The sequence below is a fragment of the Labeo rohita genome, chromosome 16 (genome assembly GCF_022985175.1).
Source record: "Labeo rohita strain BAU-BD-2019 chromosome 16, IGBB_LRoh.1.0, whole genome shotgun sequence".
Classification (NCBI taxonomy): Eukaryota; Metazoa; Chordata; class Actinopteri; order Cypriniformes; family Cyprinidae; genus Labeo; species Labeo rohita.
In genome coordinates this window covers 5,936,215-5,962,814 of record NC_066884.1, presented here as the reverse complement: position 1 = coordinate 5,962,814, position 26,600 = coordinate 5,936,215, and the positions used below count along the sequence as shown (strand labels likewise).

Below are 26,600 nucleotides of genomic sequence, written 5' to 3'. Positions count from 1 at the left end.
TAAATGTTTGAGATTTTTATTTATTTTTGTTATTACATTTTTACTTAATTAAAATTTTTACTTATTGTTTGTATTATTTGTTGTGTAATTTTATTTATTTATTTTACTTTTAATGAAAACTTTTATTTAATACATGAAAAAGTAGTGGGTTTTACCTTTCTGTTTTTTTTCCCCCAGATTTTAATAGCATTTTGAAAGTTTAATAATACCTTGTTAATTATAATTTTAAACAAAAATTATTCAATTAATATTTTAGATTTTTTACTTTTAATTTTATTTTTATGTATTTTTCCAAATTAATTTTTATTTAGTTTGAATGTTTGTTTGTTTTTTTATTGAATTATTTTTAAAAAATGTTAGCACTTTTAAAACTTTTCGACACTTTTAGTAACTGACTCACCAACCTATTACCTTACTGTCTCATCGAAGCCATCAAGATGAGCGTAACATCTGCTCTGATAACATGCCTGCCATCCTCATCTCTTCTCTGGACGCAGGTGCGTGAATACGAGGAGGAGATCAACTCTTTGAAGGAGCGTCTGATGATGTCACACCGCAAGCTGGAGGAGTATGAGAGGAGGCTGTTAACTCAGGAGCAGCAGACCAATAAAATCCTGCTGCAGTATCAGAGCCGACTGGAGGACAGCGAGAGGAGACTGAGACAGCAGCAGATGGAGAAAGACAACCAAATTAAAGGAATTATTGACAGGTAATATGGAAAAAAAGAGGCTGGAAAAACACTGGGCGCTGGTTACGCAATCACACTCGCTGCGTATTTACCTCAGTTCATTTGACAAAGACCCCTTATGTAACGCTGTTTAGAAATAGTGGCCGGAAAAAGTATTTGCACATTTAAACCAAACTTAAAAATGTCTGAATGTCATTGTGTTAGATAACAAAATATAAAAATGTCAAATCTAGTGGCATTCATTTAAAATAATATATAGCACAGGCACAACTTTCAAGCAAAAGCATTTCACAAAAAGTGATTTAAAAAATAAAGTGCTTTATATACAATCAAAAGTTTTAATGTTTTTAAAAAAAGAGTCTTATGCTCATTAGGGCTGTATTTGTTTGATTAAAAATACAGTAAAAACAGTAATAATGTGAATATTATTAAAACTTAAAATAACTGTTTTGTATTTAAATATATTCTAAAATGTAATTTATTCATGTGTTGCAAAACTGAATTTTCAGCATCATTACTCCAGTCTTCAGTGTCACATGATCTTTCAGAAATCATTCTAATATGCTGACTTGCTACTCAAGAAACATTTATTATTACCACTGCTTCATATTTTCTTATGCTTCTTATTTATTTACTTATTTTACAATTATAACGTTCAAAAGAACAGCCTTTATTTGAAATAGAAATCTCTTTTAGCATTATAATTTTTTTTTTTAATTAAATACATTTTATTTTTAATTAATTGTTTAATTTCTAATTCCATTTTAATGTTATTGTTTTACTTTTATTACATGATTTCATTTCTTTATATTTTAAAACTTTCAATACCTTTTTTGCATATTTAAATAACATTTGAACAATTTATTAAATAGATATAATGGATAATAGCTTGTTCATTTTAATTTCCACAAATGATTCCATTTATTTATTACAATTTTTGATGTTTATTTGTACTTCTATTTAGCTTTACTTTTATTTACATGTTTTATTTAATTTTAATTCATTTTAATTTCATTAAGTTTTTTTATGCTTTATTATATCTATATTTTTATGTTTATTTGTAGTTCCATTTTTTTAATTTAATTTAAATTCATTTAATTAAATCTTTTATGCTTTATTATATCTATATTTTTTATGCTTTTTGTTACTCACCAATGCTTAATACTATTTTTTAAATAGATTTTAATAGTATTTTGAAAGTTTGTTAAAGCTAGTTGATATTTACTTGCTTATTTATTTGATAATTAGAAAGTTCAAAAGAACAGCATTTATTTGAAATATCATTTTTTTGTAACTTTAGAAATGTCTTTACTGTCACTTTTGATCAATTTAATGTATACTTGCTGAATTAAAGTATCTATTTAAATTTTAATTAATTTTATTACATTTTTATTAAAATTAATTAAAAAAAATAAATATATATATATATATTAATTGTTTTAATTACTTTTTGATTAACAGTTTTTAAATTAATTTATAATTTGCATTATTTTATATTTTGTTTGATATTCAGACATTTTTTTTTTTCTAATGACGCAGATACTTTTTAGGCTCACTGTATATGTTTTATAGATCTTATAAGGGGTTTTCTAGAGCGATTTCCATTTATGTTGAATTGTGCCACTGTCATAGTTTAACATGGACGTCTCAGTCTTGTAACTGCCATATTTGTGTGTCCTCACAAAGCTACTTTTAGTTGATGAACTGGGTTCATTTCCTTGTTGTGGTTTTGTTCTGTTTCACTTCATCACTTTTATTACTGTATGTTATTTGGATTCTCTTCAGCTGTGTGAATCTACAGAGACCCATCTTCCAATATTTTGTTCACTGTTATAAATGACATCACCCCACCCATTGGTTGATGAAATGATGATGTAACTTCCTGTAATGCAGCACTTACTGCATATTCTGTGTCACAGAGTATATTGCTGTTTCAATCCAATTCTAGGAATGAAGACACAGAGTCAAGACACTCAGATGGTGAAGAGAGACCCGGTTCTTACTCCCAAAAGGGCATAAAAATATAAATCATCGAGTCTCTTCCTTCCTTGACGTGTATTAGTGCAATACTGGAATGATCTCAGGATGAACGGGATGTGTTTGTAACGGAGGCAGTCGTGTGTTTGCAGTATATGTGTCATTTTAAGTGTGGTGCCGTCTGAGGAAACAACTTTGACATGGACAGTGCTTGAGCTGAAAAGAAAAGTTGGTTCATGAAATGCTAATGTTTAAATAACTTGCTCAGAAAGAAAAATTGCCATCTGCAAAAACTCTTACAGATCATTTATGCATTAATAAAAATTCTGTGATTATTTGTTCACCCTCATGTCATTCCAAACCTGAAGAAATTGAATAAATATATAAATATATATATAAATCAGGTTTAAGAATGAGATGAAGGTGTGTAAATGATTATGTTTTCATTCATTAGGGTGATTTGATTTCAGCATATCTGCAATAATAATGTTTAAACAAGCCTTTGTTTGGCTTCTACCTGTATATCTTGAAAACAGAAAAAGGTGCTGGCGATTTCTTTTCCAAATAACCATCAGTGATTGTAGCAGAACATCTTGAAAATACCCAGAATCGTCTTTCTTCCTGAACTGCCTGCTGCATTTTCTCTCTTCACTGTGTTTTCTGGAACATACTGTGTGATGAAAGTGTCTTACACATCAGAATAGATCATATCTCAGATGTTCATGTTCTCCATATCTCTATGTGCTATCACAAGAACAGCGCTCTCATGTGTCAGCCGCTCCTCATCACATTTGGCTTTCAGTTGTTCAGGCCTTGCGGGAATATCAGTCTCAGTGTCAAGAGGATTCATTTGGATATTTCTTCAGAAACTTTAGAACTGCAGAAACAGGCTTGTGTTTGCATATATTCAAACACAAGCCTCATATGTGATTCCTAATATTTCAATTCATGGCTTTTTGTCACAAAACCTGGTCAAGGTCATGTTTCACTCCAAATTTAAACTAAACATGTTCATTTAAGGCAGCACAACAAATACAATCTCATATATATATGACCCTCATATATATATATATATATATATATATATATATATATATATATATATATATAGCAATGCATATTACTAATCAAAAATGTAACTTTGATATATTTATGGTAGGAAATTTACATTATTTATATATATATATATATATATATATATATATATATATAATATACTGCTGTACTGCTATAGAAAAGTTTTTTTTTATTATTATTTTTATTTATTTTTAATGGAGTTTCTTGCGCTTAAAAAGGCTGTTTTTTTTGTTTTGTTTTTTGTTTTTTGATGAAACATGCCGAAAAAACAGTAATATTGTGAAATATTGTTGCAATTTCTAATATTGGTTTCCTATTTTGAATTTTCATCAGCTATTATTCCAGTCTTCAGTGTCACATGGTCCTTCAGAAATCATAATAATATGAAATAATAATATGTATAGTAATAATATGTTAATTTATTATCAGTGTTGAAATAGTTGTGCTGCTTAATATAACAATATAAGTCTTTACTATCCATTTAACACATCCTTGGTGAATAAAAGTATTAATTTCTTTTAAAAAAGAAATGTTTTAAAAATGTATTGACCCCAAACTTTTGAATAGGTAGTGTATGTTGTAACACAAAATTTCTATTTTAAATAAACACTGTTCTTTTTAACTTATTATTAATCAAAGAATCCTGAAAAAAGTATCCCAGGTCCCAAAAAATATTAAGCAGCACAAATGTTTCCAATATTGATAATAAGTCAGCATATTAGAATGACTTCTGAAGGATCATGTGACGCTGAAGAAGACTGGTGTAACCATACTGAAAATTCAGCTTTGATCACAGGAATAAATTATATTTTAAAGTATTTTAAAATAGAAAACTGTTTTTTTTTTAATTGCAATAATATTTCACAAAATTACATTTTTTCCCTGTATTTTTTATCAAATAGATATAGCCTTGATGAGCATAACTTCTTTAAAAAAAAAAAAAAAAAAATCTCACTGATCCCAAACTTTTGAACAGCAGTGTGTGTGTGTGTGTGTGTGTGTATATGTATATAATTACAATAATAATTACAATAATTATATATTTTTTAAAAAATTACAAATTAATAATTTGTATATTATTTCAATTGAAATATTTGTATGTCATAATATTTGTTGTGCTGCCTTAAATTTACACTTATTTCATTACACAAATGTAAGACAAAATTGTCACAGTGCAAAATATGCTTCGTTTACTTCTTTTAATTTCTTTTTTGAGATGAAATATGACCTTGTTTTCAGCTTCACAGATAAATATCAACACAACAAATCAGTGTTCAGTATGTTTCAGTATTATGTTTCATGTGCAATATCAAGAAGATGCAGTATAAAATATTAACCATGAGGTAAGTGAGTTGTGATACAGGCACGCTGTGAAATAAATATCTTATTTTGTGTGGTGCTGTTTGTGAAATAAACATAGAGATATGAATTATAGTTCAAGAAACAAATTTAGAACTGAAATGAATTCTTAGAAAATCTTTTTGCAATGTGATATAAACAACCTATTAAAAAAATATGGACTGTTTGCACTGAAAAAAAGCCTTTTTAAAGTTAGTTTTTCATTGTTAGCCTTCAGATATTGATGTATAAAAATGTGTATTACTGTTAGAAACCAATAACAGACATTGCTTCTCTATAAATTCTTATAAAAGCTATTTATTCAGAAATATAGAGCATTGAAAATATATATTCTGTATACAAAATATATAATTCTTGTAGCCAAACTGTGCAATAAATATGATACTGTAGCAGTGTTAAATAGCACAATGATTCCCTTTCATGACCCCTGAAATATGTCTGACCCCGTGACCCTTTGTCTGACCTTTGTTAATAAACAATCACATTGTTGTGACAGACATGAGCGGACATGAAATAAAATGGATGCTTCTGTGTTTTCTAGCAGTCCTGAAGCACTAAACTTGTCTCTAATTTTGTTTTTGTTCATTTTTATTACTTTTGCATTTGTACATGTACATTTTTCAATGGAATAAAATATCCAATCGCATTGTTTTAAACCTAAGCTGTGGAATTCATTATTTACTTATGCAATAAGTAACTTATTCTGTACTTGCAATAAAATGACTCTTTCATATCAGTATACATCAAAACAATATCAGATCTTTCACCAAAACGACTGTGCAATGAAATCTTTCATATTTAAACCAAATGCATGCATTAAATGTCAATCATCCTGTCAATCATATTGTCTTGTCAACATATATCAAACCAGACATCGCAAAACACACCATTCCTTACAAAACGTGATAATCACACCAGTTTTGGGCCTATTAAAGAGGTGTGTTCTGCCACCGCCTGTGGCTAAAAACAGTCTCTCAAATGACTTCCAGAGAGGAAATGCTCATGTGGGGATATGAAAACATCCCTGTTTTGTATACGAAGCCGAACGTCACTTTGATGCGCGCTGGCGGCCACTTCAATGGCGTGTAATTGCTCAAATAAGCTGCCAGTAAGAGTGGCGGCCGTTGTTAGAAGCGTACAACGTGGCCTATTTTCATTTATCAGCTCTCTTATTCCCATGGGATGATGGAAATATGTCATTATGTGACATAATGTGAGATACTTTTTGATGGGATTTCTCAGTACGCTTTCCAGATTGGACCAAATCAGCTGAAAGCGAAACGACTGCAGTTTATACCACAACCAAAGCTTTTAGCGATGATTTGACACTTCTTTTTGATTGTCTAATCTCAGTAATGTCTAATAATGTCTTTCTTTTTCTTGTTCTGTCTCTTGTTTTGTTTGAAGACTCATGGCTGTTGAAGACGAGTTGAGGGGAGGGGTGATACCGGAGCACAAACCCAGGATGTTCGCAGACCAGGTCTGTCTTCTTCTTCTGGATCTCTCCTCTGGACTGTTCTGTCCGTTGTTTGCGTGTCTGTCTGTCTGCGTTCATGTCGGAATGTCTTTGCTCGTTTGCTCTGCCTGTCTGAATGCCTCACAGGACTGATTTCCATCGCTGATGTATGATGATTTGTAGGTCAGAACTCCGATTCGATCCACTTGAGGAAGAGTAGCACTGAATTCTGATGCTGATGCTAAAGCTGAACTGTCCCAGAGGAACGTTTAATTACTCAGAGGAGACTAAATGAGGTCACGTCGTGAGGAAATCAGCTTTTCCTTTTTATTAGTACAGATTCAAAACACACTGTAACTTTCAGTCTTCTTCAGTCCAAAATTATTAAACTGGCTTGAGAAAGCCAACTTACTGATCTACTATTATATCTTATTCTTCTGAGACTACATTTTAAAGTGTATCTCCTACTAGACTTTTAAACACATGCTAATCATGCTAACAACATTGTAGCAACTTCCTAATCATGCTAAATACATGTTTACATCATGTTAATATGCTAACAACATGCTAATCATGCTAAAAACTTGTTAATAACATGTTAATCACGTTAAAATCATGTTAGCAACATGCTAATTATGTTAAAATCATGCTATCATGCTAATAACATCCTAACTCATGTTAAATCGTGCTAAATACGTTTACATCACGTTAACATGCTAACAACATGCTAATCCTGCTAGCAACTTCCTAATCATGTTAAATACGTTAACATCATGTTAACATGCTAACAACATGTTAAAACATGCTAGCGACATGCTAGCGACATGCTAGCAACATGCTAATCATGTTAAAAACTTGTTAATAACATGCTAATTATGTTAAAATCATACTAATGATATGCTTGCAACATGCTAGTCATGTTAAATCATGCTAAATACGTTAACATCAGGTTAACATGCTAACAACATGTTAAAATCATGCTAGTGACATGCTAGCAACATGCTAATCATGCTAAGAACTTGTTAATAACATGTTAATCATGTTAAAATCATGTTAGCAACATGCTAATTATGTTAAAATCATGCTAATGACATCCTAAATAATGTTAATCTTTACAGCTACATGTTTACATCATGTTAACATGCTAACAACATGCTAATCATGCTAAAAACTTGTTACTAACATGTTAATTATGCTAAAATCATGTTAGTGACATGCTTGGAACATGCTAGTCATGTTAAAACATATTAGCGACATCTCGCAACAACTCGTGATAAATACGTTTACATGATATTAACATGCCAACAACATGCTAATCATGCTAACAAATGCCTAATCATGCTAAATACATGTTAACATCATGTTAACATGTTAACAACATGCTAAAATCATGCTAGCGACATGCTAGCAACATGCTAATCATGCTAAAAACTTGTTAATAACATGTTAAGCATGTAAAATCATGTTAGCGACACGCTAGCAACATGCTAATTATGTTAAAATCATGCTAATGATATGCTTGCAACATGTTAGTCATGTTAAAACAAGCTAGCAACATCCTAATTTATGTTAAATCATGCTAAATACGTTAACATCATGTTAACATGCTAACAACATGCTAATCATGCTAGAAACTTCTTAATCATGCTAAATATGTTAACATCATGTTAACATGCTAACAACATGCTAAAATCATGCTAGAGACATGCTAGCAACATGCTAATCATGTTAAAATCTTGGTAATAACATGTTAATCATGTTAAAATAATTTTAGCAACATGCTAGTAACATGCTAATTATGTTAAAATCACGCTAATGACATCCTAATTCATGTTAAATCATGCTAAATATGTTTACATCATGTTAACATGCTAACAACATGCTAATCATGCTAACAACTGCCTAATCATAAATACGTTAACATCATGTTAACATCTTAACATGATAAAATCATGCTAGCAACATGCTAATCATGCTAAAAACTTGTTACTAACATGTTAATTATGTTAAAATCATGTTAGTGACATGCTAACAACATGTTAATTATGTTTAAATCATGTTAGTGACATGCTTGGAACATGCTAGTCATGTTAAAACATGCTAACGACAACTCGTGATAAATACATGTTTACATGATATTAACATGCCAACAACATGCTAATCATGCTAACAACTTCCTAATCATGTTAAATACATGTTAACATACTAACAGTGTGCTAATCATGCTAGATTCACGCTAGTGACATGCTAGCGACATGCTAATTATGTTAAAATCATGCTAGTGACATGCTTGCAACATGCTGGTCATGTTAAAACATGCTAACAACATCATAAGTCATGTTAAATCTGGCTGGCAACATGCTAATTCATGTTAAATCATGCTAGCAACATGGCCAAACAATCCTAAATCATGGTCAGTAAGAAAGCAGTCTCTCATGCTCACCAAGGCTGCATTTGAGGGAAAAAAAGCCTAGGAATTTGTGAAATATTATTACAAATACTTCAAGTTTTTAAATAAATCAACTGGGTTTAACTGTTTGCCACATCAGATGGTTTTGGCTGGTTTCTAGCCACATTTGTTTCATTCACATTAGGTATATGTTAAATCACGGTAAAACATACTAGCAACATGCTAATCATGCTAGAAAAATGCTAATCATGCTACAAAACATGGCAACAACATACTAATGTTATAAACATGTTAACATGTAAGCAACAAGCTAACAGCATGCTTATAATGCTAAAATATGCTAGCAACTTCTTAATCATGCTAAATACATGTTAACAACATGCTAGCGACATGCAAGCAACAGGCTAATCATGCTAAAATCATGTTAGTGACATGCTAGCAACACTCTAATCATGTTTAAATCATGCTAATAACATGCTAAATCATGGTAACGACATGCTAATTCACGTTAAATTGTAGTGGAAACATGCTAATTCTTTTTAAATCATGTTAGCGACATGCTAATTCACATTAAATCCTGCTAGCATCTTGCTAATTCATGCTAAATCATGCTAGCAACATGGCCAAACCATCCTAAATCATAGGTCAATAAGCCTTTCATGCTCACCAAGGCTGCATTTGAAGAAAAAAACTGAAAATTAGAACTGAAATTTTTCTTTGAATATATTTAAAAATGTAATTTATTCCTGTGCTGTAAAGCTGAATTTTCAGCATCATTATTCCAGTCTTCAGTGTCACATGATTCTTCAGAAATTCTAAAAAACATTTATTATCAATGTTAAAAATGGATTATTAGGGTCTTTTCTTTTCTTTTTTTTTTTTTTTTTTTTGCTCCCCATTTATTATTGCTGTCTAGGATAAACATTTCTGATATGTGACCCTGGACCATAAAACCAAAGTGGCACGGGTATGTTTGTACATTGTATGGGTCAAAATTATCATTTAGGATGAAAAATCATTAGGATATTAAGTAAAGATTGTGTTTCATGAAGATGTTTTGTAAATTTCCTACCGTAAATATATCAAAACTTAATTTTTGATTAGTTAAGATCAATCAAAATTATTACTGAACTTCATTTTGACAACTTGAAAGGCGTTTTTCTTAATATTTAGATTTTTTTTGCACCCTCAGATTCCAGATTTTCAAATAGTTGTATCTCGGCCAAATATTGTCCTATCCTAACAAACCATACATCAATAAACGGTTTATTATTCAATTTACAGATAATGTATAAATCTCAATTTCAAAAAAGTTGACCCTTATGTCTGGTTTTGTGGTCCAGGGTCATAAACTAAAAACTAACCTGCTCTGTCTTGGCAACAGTAGCAACAGTAACAAAAGGGGGCGGGTCTTTGCATCATTACTGACACATCATTTGCTCAGTGTCACTTTACCTCAAGTGGAGAGATATTTAGCTAAGCATTAAACTCAAGTAACTCCTGTAGGGATGTCAAATGCTTTGTTTCTTTCCATGCGTCATCCCTCGCTTCTTTTTATGCTTTTATTTCTCATAAATGGTGCATCGCTGTAGTGTATGTTACAACAAACACCAAATTCTCAGCAGTTGCAGTCCATGCACATGCCGCTTGACCGCTCTGGCTGGATTTAAATCGACTTCCAATGTGACTTTGAAAAGAAGAAAATCAATAATCCTGTTTCTGACAAGATAAGATAAGATAAAACGAGTGAGCTGCTGCACGTATAACCAAGGGATCTGGAAAGCTGCTGAGTGGACAGAAGCTCAGACAGACATTTCAGCGCAGTCAGCACAGACTTTTCTGCAGGAATACAATTAGCATGTGAAAGAAAGCAGCTCTGTAGATGAAGCTCAGGTGGGTATCAGAAGATGTTTGGAAGAGGTGAAACTGCAGGGTACAGAAGGAAACAGCTTTTTAACATCCATTTAACACATTTAGAGTGCTCAGTGGCCTTACAGCACCTTTTATCCTCATGTATTAAACATATTGAAATATATTAAATATATTATAAAATAATTTGTATAATAATTTATATTATGTTTCTATATAGTATAAATACATTTGATAAATATATTTACATATTTTATAAATATATTATAAAATTATATTTATGTAATTATATAATTTAAAAATATATTATAAAATAAATTATTTTATTTTATGAAATATAATTTTAATATATTAAATAAAACATGTTTCTGAATTTTTAGCAGCCATTACTTCAGATTATTATTATTATTGTTATTATCAGTTATTTTTGTTGCTCGATTATTAATAATGGTTCTTATTATTATCAATGTTAAAAATATTTGGTAAAATATTATTACTAATTAAAATGTTTTCTCTTTTATTTTATATTACACATATTAAAAAATATTAAATATAATATTATATATTCATAAATTAATAGTATAAATAAATTGTATAAATATATTTATTTATTTTATATATTATAAAATTATATTTAGATTTATATAATTATATTATTATATTATACTTTTTTTATATTTTGAAATATAATTTTAATATACTAATCAATATTAATGTTATTATTACCAATTTTGGCAGATGGTGAAATTATTACTAATTAAAATGTTTTATTATATATTATACATATTAGATTACATATATTAAATCTAAAATAATTTTAAGTAATATATTTATATTATATTTATATAATTATATTATTTAAAATATATGTTATAAAAAGAATTATTTTAGATTATAAAATATCATTTTAATATATTAAATAAAACACTTTCCTGAATTTTGATTATTATTATTGTTATTAACTTTCCTGAATTCAGGTTATTATTATTGTTATTATTATTATTATTATTAGTTATTTTTGTTGCTCATTTAGTGTTAATAGTTATTTTTATTATCAATGTTGAAATTTTTTTTTTCTGCATCATGTGAGTAAAGCTGCAGAAAATTCAGTTTTGCGTCACAGAAATAAATGACAAATTAAAATATATTCAAATAGAAAAGGTTATTTTAAATTGTAATAATATTTCACAGTATTATGTTTTTTACAGTCATTTTGATTAAATAAAGAAGTTCTTTCAAAAACACTAAAAAATGTCTGTTAGTGTAAAAGTCTCTGTTAGTCTCTGCCAAAGCCACTCTGATTTCAGCAAGAGAGAAGTTTGTGTTTGTAAAGCGCCCTGGTTTTGAACTGTCCCGTAGTTTTTAATGATGCGTCTCTGTCAGTTCTGTGTTTGCTCATGTGCTTGGCAGACATTCACAAGCTGTATGTTTGTTTTTGTTCTGCCGTTTTTCTCGCCACTTTTATTATATCAGGTGCATTGAGCCAGTAGCATGTCCCTGTTTGCAGATTATTCGGATTTTGAGAGCTGAAGAATTACTCTGTTGTATTTGTAGAGAAGAGTTTTGTTTAGCTTGTAGCTGCATGTTGGCTGCCAAATCATTAAGATGACCAACATGGCACTGAGAGCTTCAGCAGATTTTGTTTGCCCTTTACTTATGTGATGAGGTTTGTGTATTTTGGTGGACATTTAAATGTTTGTCTAGGAATTTGTATGTATATTTGTGTGGGTGCGTGCGTATGTCCACATGCATGCCGATCCTGTCTCACGGACGCACACTCCCTTTGCCTGCTGGGATTGGTGCACAGGCCCACACCCTCACATACACACGATTCTCTCCTCACCTTTTCTCCTGTCGTGTGTTGATGAGATACGGTGATTTCTCTTAGGGGAGGCGGCAGTCCATCCTAGTGCAGCCCCGCCTTGCGCCCGTCCCACTGCGAATGCACAGGTAACGACTCACCTGACTGTGACCCGCCCACTCCACCTCTGTCTCCTCCCACATCCACTGTATGTACACTGGACTCCACACACACTCACACACACACACACACCACACCTCGCCTGCACAAAGTCATATGCAGCTGTACTTCCCAGCCAGAGTTAATTCAACTAGAATAAATGTTGGCTTTTTCAAATCTGAGGAGAAAAAAAAGCCTTAGTTTATGTAGGCCTTACAGTTTGAGGAGTTTAAAGAGAAAGTTGAAGATTCATACAGACAAATAGACAGATAGATGTACTAAATGTACTATAGATGTACTAAAGAAAGAAAGAAAGAAAGTATACAGTTATAGATGCATGAATTAATGGATGGAAGGAAAGAAAGAAAATAGACAGTTACGGATGGATGGATGGATGGATGGATGGACAGATAGAATCAAGAAACTAGGTAGTTAACGGATGAATGGATGGGTGGATGGATGGAATGAAAGAAAATAGACAGTTATGGATGGATGGATGGAAAGAAAGAAAATAGACAGTTACGGATGGATGGATGGATGGATGGATGGATGGATGGACAGATAGAATCAAGAAACTAGGTAGTTAACAGATGAATGGATGGGTGGATGGAAGAATGAATGGAAGGAAAGAAACAAAGAAAATAGTTATGGATGGATGATGGGAAGAAAGAAAGAAAGAAAGAAAGAAAGAAAGAAAGAAGACAAATTGGATGGAAAGAAAGAAAGAAAGAAAGACAGAAACAAACAAACTATATAGTTACAGATGGATGGATGATGGATGGATAGAGGGAAAAAGAAAGAAAGAAACTAGACAGTTATAGATGGATGGATGGATGGATGGATGGATGATGGATGGATAGATGTATGAACAGATGGAAAAAAGAAAGAAAGAAACTAGACAGTTACAGATGGTTGGTTGGATGGATAGATGAATGAACAGATGAAAAAATAAAAACCAGATAGTTACAGATGGATGGATGGATGGATGGATGGATAGATAGAGGGAAAAAATAAAGAAAGAAACTAGACAGTTACAGATAAATGATGGATGGATAGATGGTTGGATGGATAGATGGATGAACAGATGGAAAAGAAACAAAGAAACTAGACAGTCACAGATAAATGATGGATAGATGGATGAACAGATGGAAAAAAGAAAAAGTAACTAGACAGTTACAGATGGATGGACAGATGAAAAAAAACTAGAGAGGTACAGATGGATGGATGGATGGATAGAGGGAAAAATAAAGAAACTAGACAGTTACAGATGGATGGATGGTTGGATGGATAGATGGATGAACAGATGGAAAAAAGAAAAAGTAACTAGACAGTTACAGATGGATGGACAGATGAAAAAAGAAAAACTAGATAGTTACAAATGGATGGATGAATGAATGAATGAATAGATGGATGGATGGATAGAGGGTAAAAAAGAAAGAAATAAACTAGACAGTTACGGATGGATGGATAGATGGATGAACAGATGAAAAAAGAAAGAGAAACTAGACAGTTACAAATGGAACGAAAGAAAGAAACTAGACAGTTAAAGATGGATGGATAGATGGATGGACAGATGAAAGAAGAAAAACTAGATAGGTACAGATTGATTTTACAGATGGAAGGAAAGAAGGAAAGAAAGAAAAAGAAAAAGACTGTTACAGCCAACGTAATCGATATATGCTGATAAATTAGACTAGCAATTCTGTACAGTAAGACATTCTGGCAAAGAATCTCCCACAGCTCTGTCTCAATCCACAGTGTTTGTTGTTCATCTTAAATTATCTTAAGTAAATGTGACATTCCACATAAACTTAAGATAATTGTGAAATTCTCAAACTTTCTAAAAATGCTCTGTAATAATTTGGTATTTGGGCTTAAATATGTCTGGAGGAAAAAAACAGCACAACGTAACTGCATTATTCCTAAAAAAAGTAACACAATATGATTACTTTTTTAATGGAAAGTAATGCATTAGCTAGCTTTTTATTGCATTATCAAATGCTGAGTATTTGGAAAAAAACATTTTGCTGCAATGTCCTGTTTTAAAGAGATGCTGTTTTTGGGGGGAGTTTGTTTGTTTGATTGTTCTGGAGGAGGCTTCACCTCACATCCATGCAAAATGTCATAATTTCAGCATAATTTGACACTAACGTAGCGGTACGCAGTGCATATGGCTCAGTGCAAAGCGCAGGCCTCCTCATCACCATGTCCATTCTATCGACATCATCACCATTGCACTCTGAAACAGATGATGATGAATTGTGGGAAATCTCCGTATCTTTCTCCGTGCCGCCCTGACGGGGGTCAGGGGTGGGTTATCAGCGTGCATGAGATCTTGGATGAGTGTGTTTGTACGTAGTGTGTGTTCGTGCTTTTGTTGCGGTGTTTAGAGCGCTTCTGGTGATCTCGAAGTACTTGTGTAGGTATTTGTGGCGTGTAGCTGTTTCGCTAGTTTGTTGCATAGAAATGTAATGTTCATGGTTGCGTTAATAACTCATTTTATGCATTGTTTCTTTTGGGTAAATGAAGACATGCAGCGTTCATGTGAAGTAAAAGGCCGATTGAAAATGAAAGGTGAATGTATGTGGTGCTGCTCAATGTGTTTGTGATTATGTTCGCTGCAGATGATGTTTTATGAGGTTTCTGGGTCCTAAAGAGCTGTAGAAACACATCCGAACGAATCTAAATTACCTGACAGACCAATTGAACCGGGACTTCGATTTGACCACCCAAAGAAAAGCAATGGTTCCAGACCAAAGTGACCGTCATATGAGTTGCAGTTCTGACAGAGATGCACCCTTTGCTCCTGTTGTCGTCATCACTTGTCTTTCTGTTTAGTGTTGCAGCTAGATCCAAACCTCCGTTCCCCAACTCTAAATCCATATTCATTCTCAAATGCTAGGTTCTGATTGAGAAGAGAAACAAATTGCACCAAAACTGAGTCAGACTGGCTTATGTTAGCAAAGCTAGCCACTTCGCTAATGTAACAGTCTGGAACCAAAGCAAATTCCTTGGTGTTAAAAAATGTAGAACCAATTAAAGTTGAGCTCTCCACTTTTAATTCTTGTAAAACACAAATAACAGGTGAGTATATTTAGAACGGTTAACATGTTAGCAACACATGTTAAGTGCAAATGTTGTTGTCATGTTGTTTTGTTGAATTTCTGATGCTTTAGCCTCAGGTTTAAAGCCTAAGTTGATTTAACTCCAATGTTTCCGCCCCAATGCAGACTTCACTGAAAAGGACTGATCATGATGAAAAACACACTGAACATGATTTAGATATAAAATGAGCTGAGGCAGCTTTTGGCACTGCACTGCGCCTCTGTAGGTAAGATTAGAGAATAAGAGCTGAATAAAAACAGTGTCTCCACTATTTGTGAATAAGAGCCAAGCCACACATGACAAAAAGTCTGAAATCTTTTGTGCGTGTGTGGCAGAGATGGGCTTGAGGTTGTTTTCACACTACAGTTTGCTAAATAATATATTAGCTAAAACATACATATTTAGTATATTTATAGATCAATAGGTTGATAACAGAATATTGAAGGTTACATAGTTTTGAGTGATTCACTGAATCATTTTCTCAACCAAGTCATTAAAAACACTAATTCAACACAAGCACAAAACATAAAATAATTTCTCAAACGGTTCTTTCAAAAACATAATTCATTCAGGTAGGAAACTAGTATTTGATATACAATTGATTCATTGAATCATTCACTCAAACGATTTGTTCAAAAACACTGAATCATTCACAATGAGTCATTAAAAACACTGATTCAAAACAAGCACAGAACATTTGAGTGAGTAGTTGAATTGTCTCTCGAACAATTCGTTAAAAAACAGTTTATCTAAGTAGGAAACTAGTACTCAATATACAAGTGATTCAATGAATCATTCACTCAAACAATTTGTTGAAAAACCACTGAATCATTCTCAACTGACTTGTTAAAAACCCTGATTCAAAACAAGCAAAGAATATGAGTGAGTCATTGAATTGTCTCTTAAACAATTTGTTCAAAAACATAATTCATTCAAGTACGAAACTAGTACTTGATATAAAAGTGATTAATGGAATCATTCACTTAAATGATTTGTTCAAAAAACACTGAATCATTCTCAACGAGTCATTAAAAGCCCTGATTCAAAACAAGCAAAGAATATGAGTGAGTCATTGAATTGTCTCTCAAACGATTCTTTCAAAAACATAATCTATTCAGATACAAAACTAGTACTCGATATACGAGTGATTCATTGAATCATTCACTCAAACGATTTGTTCAAAAACCACTGAATCATTCAAAACGAGTCATTAAAAACACTGATTCAAAACAAGTACAGAACATAAGAGTGAGTCATTGAACTGATCTCAAACAATTTGTGTAAAAACATAATTGATTCAAGGAACGAAACTAGTACTCAAACTGCAAGTGATTCATTAAATCATTCACTGAAACAATTTGTTCAAAATCCACTGAATCTTTCTGAACCAAGCTGTTAAAAACACTGATTCAAAGCACCAAATACATGAGTGAGTCACTGAATCGTCTCTCAAACGATTTGTTCATAAACAAAATATATTCAGGTACAAAACTAGTACTTGATATAGGAGTGATTCATTGAATCATTCACTCAAACGATTTGTTCAACAACCATTCTCAACAAGTAGTTAAAATCATTGAATTAAAGTCATTGAATTGTCTCTCAAACGATTCATTCAAAAATAAAATTTATTCAGGTACAGAACTAGTACTGGATCTTCAAGTGATTAATTGAATCATTCATTCAAACGATTAGTTCAAAACCACTGAATAATTCTCAGAAAGTCGTTTAAATCATTGATTCAAAAAAGTCATTAAAAACAGATTCAAAACATGCGCAGAACATATGAGTGAACGCATAGTCTTGAAAGGTTTATAAAAACGATGTGAACAGCATCAGAACCTTAATTTTTTTTTCCTGATTTCAATGTGGAAATGCTTATCTAGCTACTTTTCATTAGTACTCTGGTGGTAAACATGTTAATGGCGCTATACCACATTTAGAAACTGAATTGTGTTGAGCCTAACTGAGTGTGAAAATTCCCTGTAATTCTAAATAGTGGATTTGATACTGTTTTGGTTTAAACAAGTGAATTTTGATATAAAATATCAAAATGTTATATATAATCATGCAATATAATACAAATTTGATATAAAAGATTTATAAGATAGTAGATAGGTTGCAACTTAAGAATCAGGATCAATTTTATTTTCTAACTCAAACTAACTCGACTAAGAGTTCTAATTTTAACAGAAATAAACAATGCATGATTTGTTTCTAGAGCCCTTTGGGCTGGCATAACACTGTCAAGCACATGTGTTGCAAATACAAACTGTCACAACAGTTAAGATATGCTTGTGATACCAGAACTAAAAGCACCTACTTGTACATTTCACATAAATATTCATTCTCACTGTGTTCTTTACAGTTGATCACACTGTTGCATCAGTTGCATGCTTGCATGCTTAGTAGAAGTCTCTTTAACTGCACTCAGACACTGTTGTGCCAGCTGTTCTTTTAAAGGGGTCATATCATGAGCAATCAGATTTTTTGAGAAAAAAAATAACTTAAGAGTTATGCTATGATGTAATGACTGACAAGTGGGAATGTGAACATGCTAATGCAGTTGCGTTGAAATGCATTTTCAGGTTGCATCAATATGTTAAAAATATCCCTCTGTTTTATTTTTGCTAATTACTCTACCGTTCAAAAGTTTAGGTTCTGTAAGATGTTTTTGAAAGAAGTCTCTCCAAGGCTGCATTTATTTGATCAAAAATACAGCAAAGACAGTAATATTGTGAAATATGATTACAATTTAAAATAGCCAAATAAATGATATATTGAAGATATTTTAAATGTAATTTATTCCTGTAATGCGTAATTAATCCAGTCTTCAGTGTCACATGATTCTAATATGCTGAATTGGTGCTCTAGAAACATTTCTGGAAATAATAAAATGTTGGAATTAGTAGTGTTGCTTAATATTTTTGTGGAAACTGTGATGCATTTTTTGCAGGATTCTTTATAAATAACATACTATAATATTACTGACACCTTTGATCGAATAAATGCAGTTATAAATATCAATGTAGAAAATGGTAAATTTCCTTTCTGAATCTGAATTTTTATTTAGCACCAAATGTTGCAAATATGGGTATGGCATATGTAAATTCAAATACACTAATACATTGCCACTTTACATTTTTGACAAATGAATAAATCCCCCTTTGTGCTTCCATAAGAAAGAGGGTAGAAAATGTCATATGAATCAATAAATTGTAAATTAAACATATTTTTGGTCCAAAAATGGTAGGCAAAAAAATAAATAAATAGAAAAAATAAATAATGTATGATATGACCCCTTTAATGCAAAATTAAGCTCGATGAATAGTACTCTTCTTATTCAAAATCACATTTTGAGGATATTTACCAAAGATAATCCAATAACCAGGGCTTGAATCATTCTGTCACTGTTTTTGACAACCACTCTGGCCTTCTGCAGTGAGCACCTTCTCACAAGAGCATCAACAGCAGATTTGTAATCCCCCCCCCCCCCCCCTCATCCCTCTCTCTTCCTTTTCTTTGTCTACCCCTCTTTCCCTGAGCGATTCTATGGATATTTCTCATTCCTCTGCTGTGCGACTCACGCTCCTGTTTTATTCCTCCTTTACCGCTCTTCCAATCCTCAAATCTCTCTTTCTTCTTCTCACTCTGACCCCGTGACCTCCATTTGCTTTGATCTTCCTGTTCTGTACTTCCCTATCGATCTTCTCGCCATGGGAACTTCTCTCTTTCGCATTCCATTTGCTATTTTTTTTTTGCGGAATCTTCATCCTTCCATCATTCCATCCCTCCTCCGCCTGCTCTCTCTCTTCTCCTCCCCTTTCCTCTCTCTCTCTGTCTCGCTAGGAAAAGCAGCTTTCCGCCTTGGGTTCAGCAGACCCCCGTGTGAGTTTTGGAGGAGAATTGACCAGCGCTCCCGTCGTTGTCGGAGTCTCCCAATCGGACAAATCCTCCACCCGATCCCCCCTGAACGGAATCTTGTCCTTCCCGTTAGCCTCCCCTCCTCATTCCCGTCCTCACGCACAACTCCGGCCGAACGGAGAGCTCTCCGGCAACCAAAAATCAGCAACGGCATCGAGGGCAAGTTTGGAGGGGGAGCAGGTCAATAACAATGCTGACCAAATCTGAGAAAAATTTTAGGAATTCCGAAGAAAAAGTCATCCGCATTGTAAGGATGAAGCGCCACTGCATTAGACTGAGGACAAGTGGGAGGCGGGACACCATTACTTGCACCATCCAAAACAAAAGGGCTCTCCATTGGATCCGATATGTTATTCCAAAATCACATTTTCTTTGGATCAAAGTTAAAAGCCCCTTGCACATGTACCTCCGCCACCACAGGTCATCAAAACCACTGGAAAGAGCTCGGTTCAGGTTCCAGGTTTTTTGACTGAGCTCCTTTGTGTACAAAAAAAATTCCAAGAAGCTGGGAACAACCTGGGAACGGTGGGCAAACAAACTATACGTACGTTTCAAAGTGTATAGAGATTGAAAACTGACTCGCGAACACACGCCAGCTTCGTCTTGGGGATTTTGTCATGTCGTCTGGCTTCCCTAGTGCCTTTCTGTATCTCCTGACAGGGTTTTCAAACGAACACAAGAATAACGACAGCAGAATTACAGAAATGGTTGTGCAAACTCTGGTCTCTTCTCGAGATTGCTCACTTAGTAGAGATTGATGTGTTCTTCTGCCTCAATGTAATGCTGAAAATGTCAAGCATTGGAGTCCGACCATGGCTCTGGGTTTTTTTTGTGGACAATGTGTGGAAAGTGCTTGCATTGCCTCACTAGACTGAACTTGTGCAATGTTTTCTCTTCTCAATCTCAGAACCTATGTGTATTTAACTGGTGCTATGGATTCTCAAAGCATTGCTCTGTGTCACATCACCGCCTCCCATTCTGTCATCATCCTAACTGTTCATACGTGTCTCCGTCCTGCCATTTATCTCCTTGACTTTCTTTCAGTGTATGTGTCTGCAACATGAGGTGAGCGTGAGGTGATCTCTGTCAGGTTGAAACCTTTTGTCTTTTTACTAAGACGCTAGGCCAGAATGCAGTTGTGGTCGTACGGAATTTTTTTCTTTATACACAAATGTTTTTTCTTAAAATGGATGTGAAGCGAGCTGATATTTCAAACAAGCAGAGCTTGTGTTTTTTTTGGTCTTCAAGACATTTTGAAGTCAACATGACAGTTAACCAATTTTCCCTCCAAAATGTGACGTGTTTTTAAAGTGAAATTAAAAAATTGACTTCATTTAAACTTAATTTGATTAGAAAATGGGCGTTATATACTAGAATGGAAAATGGAATGGAAAGTTGTTTCAAAGGTGGTGAAACTTGCATTTCGTTAAAAGATTATGTAAACAACCCTGTTTAATCATAAATATTATAAAATAGCATGCACCAAATAATCATCAATAAGACGACTAAGAATGTACACTGAAAAAGTAGACAATGATTGCACCAAATAATCATTACATTTATGCATTTAGCAGAAGCGACTTATATTGCATTTTATCAATTCACACTTTCTGGGAATCAAACGCATGACCTACTTTTTAAGTTATGCTACAAATTGCAAATTAATAATTTTGTTTTCATGTTGACTTTAAAGTTGCTCAAGCATCTCTTAAGTGGTCATTTTACGAAAGGTCTTGTTAGACAACAAACTTGGTTTGTAAAATAATCAAATCTTATGTACTGTACAGAAATATTGCTAGCTATAATTCGTCATTTGAGTATCACTGCCATCTGGTAACGATTGTATTCCTCATCATTCACTACAGTTTTTGTTTTATTGTTTGTTTTACGATTAATCAATTCATTGTCATGTTTCTACAGACTCAAGACATTCACGTGGCTTCGCTGACGAGTCATTCATTTGTAACCCAACCCATTGTTGATTGCCTTGTTGTTGCATTGTAAACTACTCAAGTTCTGTATGTAACAGCTACGCCAATACAGCAGGCCTAGATGATAGTGAGGAGATTTAAGTCGTAACTGCACAATAAAAACACTGAGCTGTACTGTAATATTTATCGATTGGGAAGGCACTAGAGAGGAGAATGGACTGATTGCCATTTTAGCTTTTAAGAGCTTCGAGGGCTATCTTTAAGTGACTTCTACTCCATTTAGTAATAACAAACAGGCAATTTTGTTAATGTCCCAAAAGCGGTTGAGAACAAATTGGGATAACAGGGTTATCAGCTGATAAATGTGCCATGACATGAATATACCTCAGACGTAGAATCGAATGACTCAGGTAAACTTTCAATTGCCTCACAGTTTAACGCAAACTGGATAGAAAAAAAATACTCATTTTAAGTTGAACTGCCTGTTTTGGTAGTTAGTCCATTTCTTCTCTGAGATTAGTAGCAGTGATTGGTCAGCGGCTCATCAAGCACCTCCTCTTTTCCCTGCATCTCCAGCCAATCACAAAGCTTCGTGGAGGACAATCTGGAACCTAATTGGAGGCCTCACCTCGGACATTCTTCAGGTTGGCCCGGTTTCAATTCCAGGGCGCTGTCGCGCGATTCGGTTGGTTGACAGAGGGGAAACTGAGGCTTTGACTCAGTGCCAGAGCCGATCCAAAGAAAAAAAAATATAGGTTCCCTTCCTCTGACGTGCCCTCTCTCTGTTATAATTCGATACGACGACCGTTTGGGATGCTTAACGCCTGTCAGACGGCTTCTGCGTGCCTCTCGGCGGCACGAGAGATGACGTCGCAATGCAGCGTGCAGTGGTTCGTTGAGAGAGCTGGAGAGCTTCTGAGGATCAGATCAATCTCAAAGGTGCTGTTTTTTAGGTTCTTTACTAACTACATGTAGGATATTGAACAATCCTCTACTTCTTCTCGTTTTGATCTTCATATGCCACATTAGCTCTGCCTGTCATGCCTGCCTGTGTCTCAATCACATCTTTTATTTTGGGGAAACCGAATATGCACAGCCTTTTTTTGCTTTGTTTTTTTGCTCAAGAGACGCTGATTTGTCCTTCAGCGGATTTGAGGCTGGAAATATCCGAACTTTTGTTTCCTGGCGGTTTTCTACTTGACTGGACCTCACACAGATGAGACCGCATATTTACATGCTGGTAATGTGAGACAAGAACTCGAAAAGTCTGAAAATAATCCTTTTTTCGATCCGTTAGTTTATGTGACAATCTCTTTGCGAAGAAAAATCGACAACCTGTTATTTTACCTGCTCCCCCTCCCCGTCCCGGATCCTCGCCGACTCCTTTGTACGTGAAAGAAAGATGGATTCTTTTACTTTTTTAACTTCTCTTTGGTTTTGCGGTTTTGCTGTGGAGTTCTTGATTTTACGGACGACACCGTTTGGATGTGGAATCCTCTTCTTTAGAAATTTGGCAGTCGCACGTTTGTAGGATCGTGGGTAGTTTTGCGAAGCCAAGTTGCTGTTTTGAATTTAACTTTATTTCCTTGTTTGGATGCCGTTGCCGGCAACACGGACATTTCTCTGCTTCCTTTTTACGCCACTAGACAAAAATCTAAATGTCGAGAGATCATGCAGGTCGAATAATGTTGTGGGTGACTGTGTGTATATACAGTGTGTGTACAGTCTTTGTGTATATACTGATGTATGGATGGTTATATAATATAAATATAAATATATATATATACATGTATTTTGTACATAAGATATGTTTGTATATGCAGTGTACAGAATGTGTTCTTTTACACCGATTTCCCTTTTTCTTAATATGTGGAAAAAGAAAAAGCATAGGAGAACTTTGTTGGAATGAAAACTCGCGTTGGCGACTCGTCGGCGGAGTTATCAAAGCACTTTTTGCTCAGGCTGATCGTACGCAGTCTGAAACCTACAATGCATCGCCGTGAGTCCGCCACGCGTTTTGCCAGTCTAAAGCTTGCACTCATTTTCTCACTGATTGAGGTGTTTTGTAACAAGCTCTGGTTGACCAAGCAATGCTTGTACATAAATATATAGGCTTAATACCTAGCGTATGTTTGCATATATCGACATGCGTCACCTGCTAATCTTTGCAGCCTTGCATCTCCACTTGCTTTTGATTTCAATGCGGTGCCGTGCGTCAGATGAGGGTTTTTTTTTTTTTTGGATCGATCTCGTGAGAAGACTTCACCATTTTACTCTGCTGATCTTTTGTATGGCCTGATGCTTTATTCCCTCATTACTTGCCTAGCAACTCTTCCATGCAAGTAATCGCTTCTTTGTCACCTGTAAATGAATGGAGTTCCCATGATGTGCCTCTTTCTAATAAACTTCAGTTGGTCTTTGTCAGCCATAAGCCAATCACAGTCATCTTTCTTGACAAGCCATAAGCCCCGCCCCTAAATTTCCATTTTTGAAAAAGGGCAGACACTTGGGAATTTTATTTCTTTTTGTATATATTATATTAATAGAAAGAGTGGTATGTCAGAGTGTATTGCCGATGTTTTTGGATTTGTTATGAATGTTGATATTCTGGTTATTGAATTATGATTATTATTGTAATAATATAATGACTGCTGTTATCATTTCATCATTCTTTAGTTTATTCAATACTGTTAAAGACTTTCATTTCTTTTTGAATAAATCGGAATTTATATTTTTCGGGTGGGCTAATTATAGAAATGAAATCAATTAAACAGATAAATAAAGAAATAAATTCTTATTGAATTCACTTGTGATTCTGAGAGTGAGTTTTTTTTTTATCTAGCTATCGTTCTATCTATCTATCTATCTATCTATCTATCTATCTATCTATCTATCTATCTCATATTTTATTCTATCTATTGTTCATTCTATCTATCTGTGTATTCTGTCATCTTTTATTCTATCTATCTATCGTTCATTCTATATCTATCTATCATTCTCTTGTTCATTCTATATCTATCTATCTATCTATCTATCTATCTATCTATCTATCTATCTATCTATCTATCTATCTATCGTTCAATCGTCCTGCTGTTCTGTCTCATCTTTCATTCTATCTATCTATGTATGTATGTATGGATCTATCTATCTATCTATCTATCTATCTATCTATCTATCTATCTATCTATCTATCTATCTATCTATCGTTCTATCTATCATTCTATCTATCGCTCTATCTATCTATCGTTCTATCTATCATTCTATCTATCGCTCTATCTATCTATCGTTCTATCTATTGTTCTGTTCTATCTCATCTATCTATCTATCTATCTATCTATCTATCTATCTATCTATCTATCTATCTATCTATCTATCTATCTATCTATCTATCGTTCAATCGTCCTGTTGTTCTATCTCATCTTTCATTCTATCTATGTATCTATGTATCTATGTATGTATCTATGTATGTATGTATCTATCTATCTATCTATCTATCTATCTGTCTGTCTGTCTGTCTGTCTGTCTATCTTATCTATTATACTGTCTTTCGTTCTGTAATTTTATCTATTATTCTATTTATTTGTCTATCTGGTGTGCTGTCTGGCTGTTTTCTTTGTCTGAAAATAAATAAATAAATAAAGTTGTGACTGTTTTAGTTGACATAACTAATCCCACTCCCAGGTTCTTATGGTCTTTATCAACTCAAATGGAGAAAACCCATCTTTAATAATACTTTCAGCCAAAGTAGAAGATGAAAAGAAAGAAACAAGGTGGAAGCTTGTGATTTCAGTATTGCTCTGTCTTGTCAAACATGTTTAAAATGCAGCTGCCAGGTGATGCCAGATGGCCTGTCTGCAAATTTTGTCCAGAGACGAGGGGTTGATGAGAACATTTTGATTAAAATTGCTATTTTAAACAATTTGTGCCTGCATCTAATTTGTAGCTGCTTAATGCCCACATACATTTTTTAAATAAAATCAGCATAAATGTAAGCCGGTACAACAAATCCATGATAATTTCTATTCTATTTATGATCTGTTTAAATAATATAGGATTATATTTCTTATACAGTAAAGAGCATATGATATTTTGCATTAAGAAACTATGGCTCATATTCTTGAGGTCATGCATTGTGAGATTGGCATATTATTTAGTTATTTACATATAATTCACATATTAATACAGCTATATTTGCCTTAAAAGGGAATGTTTTGATCATTTTTTCCATTCATAAAACTGTTACACTGTGCCTTCAGACAAATCCATTACTTACAATATGTGACCCAGGACCACAAAACCAGTCATAAGTAGCACAGGTATAATTGTAGCAATAACTAACAATACATCGTATGGGTCAAAATTATTGATTTTTCTTTTATGCCAAAAATCATTAGGGTATTTAATAATGATCATGTTCAATAAATATATTTTGTAAATTTCCTACCGTAAATATATCAAAACTTCATTTTTGATTAGTAATATGCATTGCTAAGAACTTCATTTAGACAACTTTAAGGGTGATTTTCTCCAGTGTTGGGAAGGTTACTTTGGAAATGTAATAGGTTACAGATTACAAGTTACTTGATGTAAAATGTAATAAGTAGTGTAACTTTTCAATTACTTTGTTAAAGTAATGTCACTTATTACTTTTAATTACTTTTTGATTACTCTTCTAAATTTCTAATATTTTCAACTGTTAACCATTTAGAAACATTTAAACCAGGCAAAGTTAACCCTATAGTAGCACTCAACACTGATTACTGTCAGACTTTCGAAATCCTTTATTACTTGAATTAAAATTATAATAAGTAAGCGATAATATACATCTTTATTTTGCGATAACA

General features: G+C 33.4%; 1 protein-coding gene across 1 annotated transcript in view; it reads left to right on the top strand.

Moving 5' to 3' along the window:
* Positions 1-24,562, top strand: part of syngap1b (synaptic Ras GTPase activating protein 1b) — a 155,267-nt gene extending 130,705 nt beyond the window's left edge. Inside the window, exons 19-21 of the mRNA XM_051131245.1 lie at positions 498-709; positions 6,509-6,581; positions 19,751-24,562. Coding sequence (XP_050987202.1) covers positions 498-709; positions 6,509-6,581; positions 19,751-20,032 — 567 coding nt within the window. The 3' untranslated portion in view covers positions 20,033-24,562. The remainder of the gene's footprint in view (positions 1-497; positions 710-6,508; positions 6,582-19,750) is intronic.
* The last annotated feature ends 2,038 nt before the right edge of the window (positions 24,563-26,600 follow it).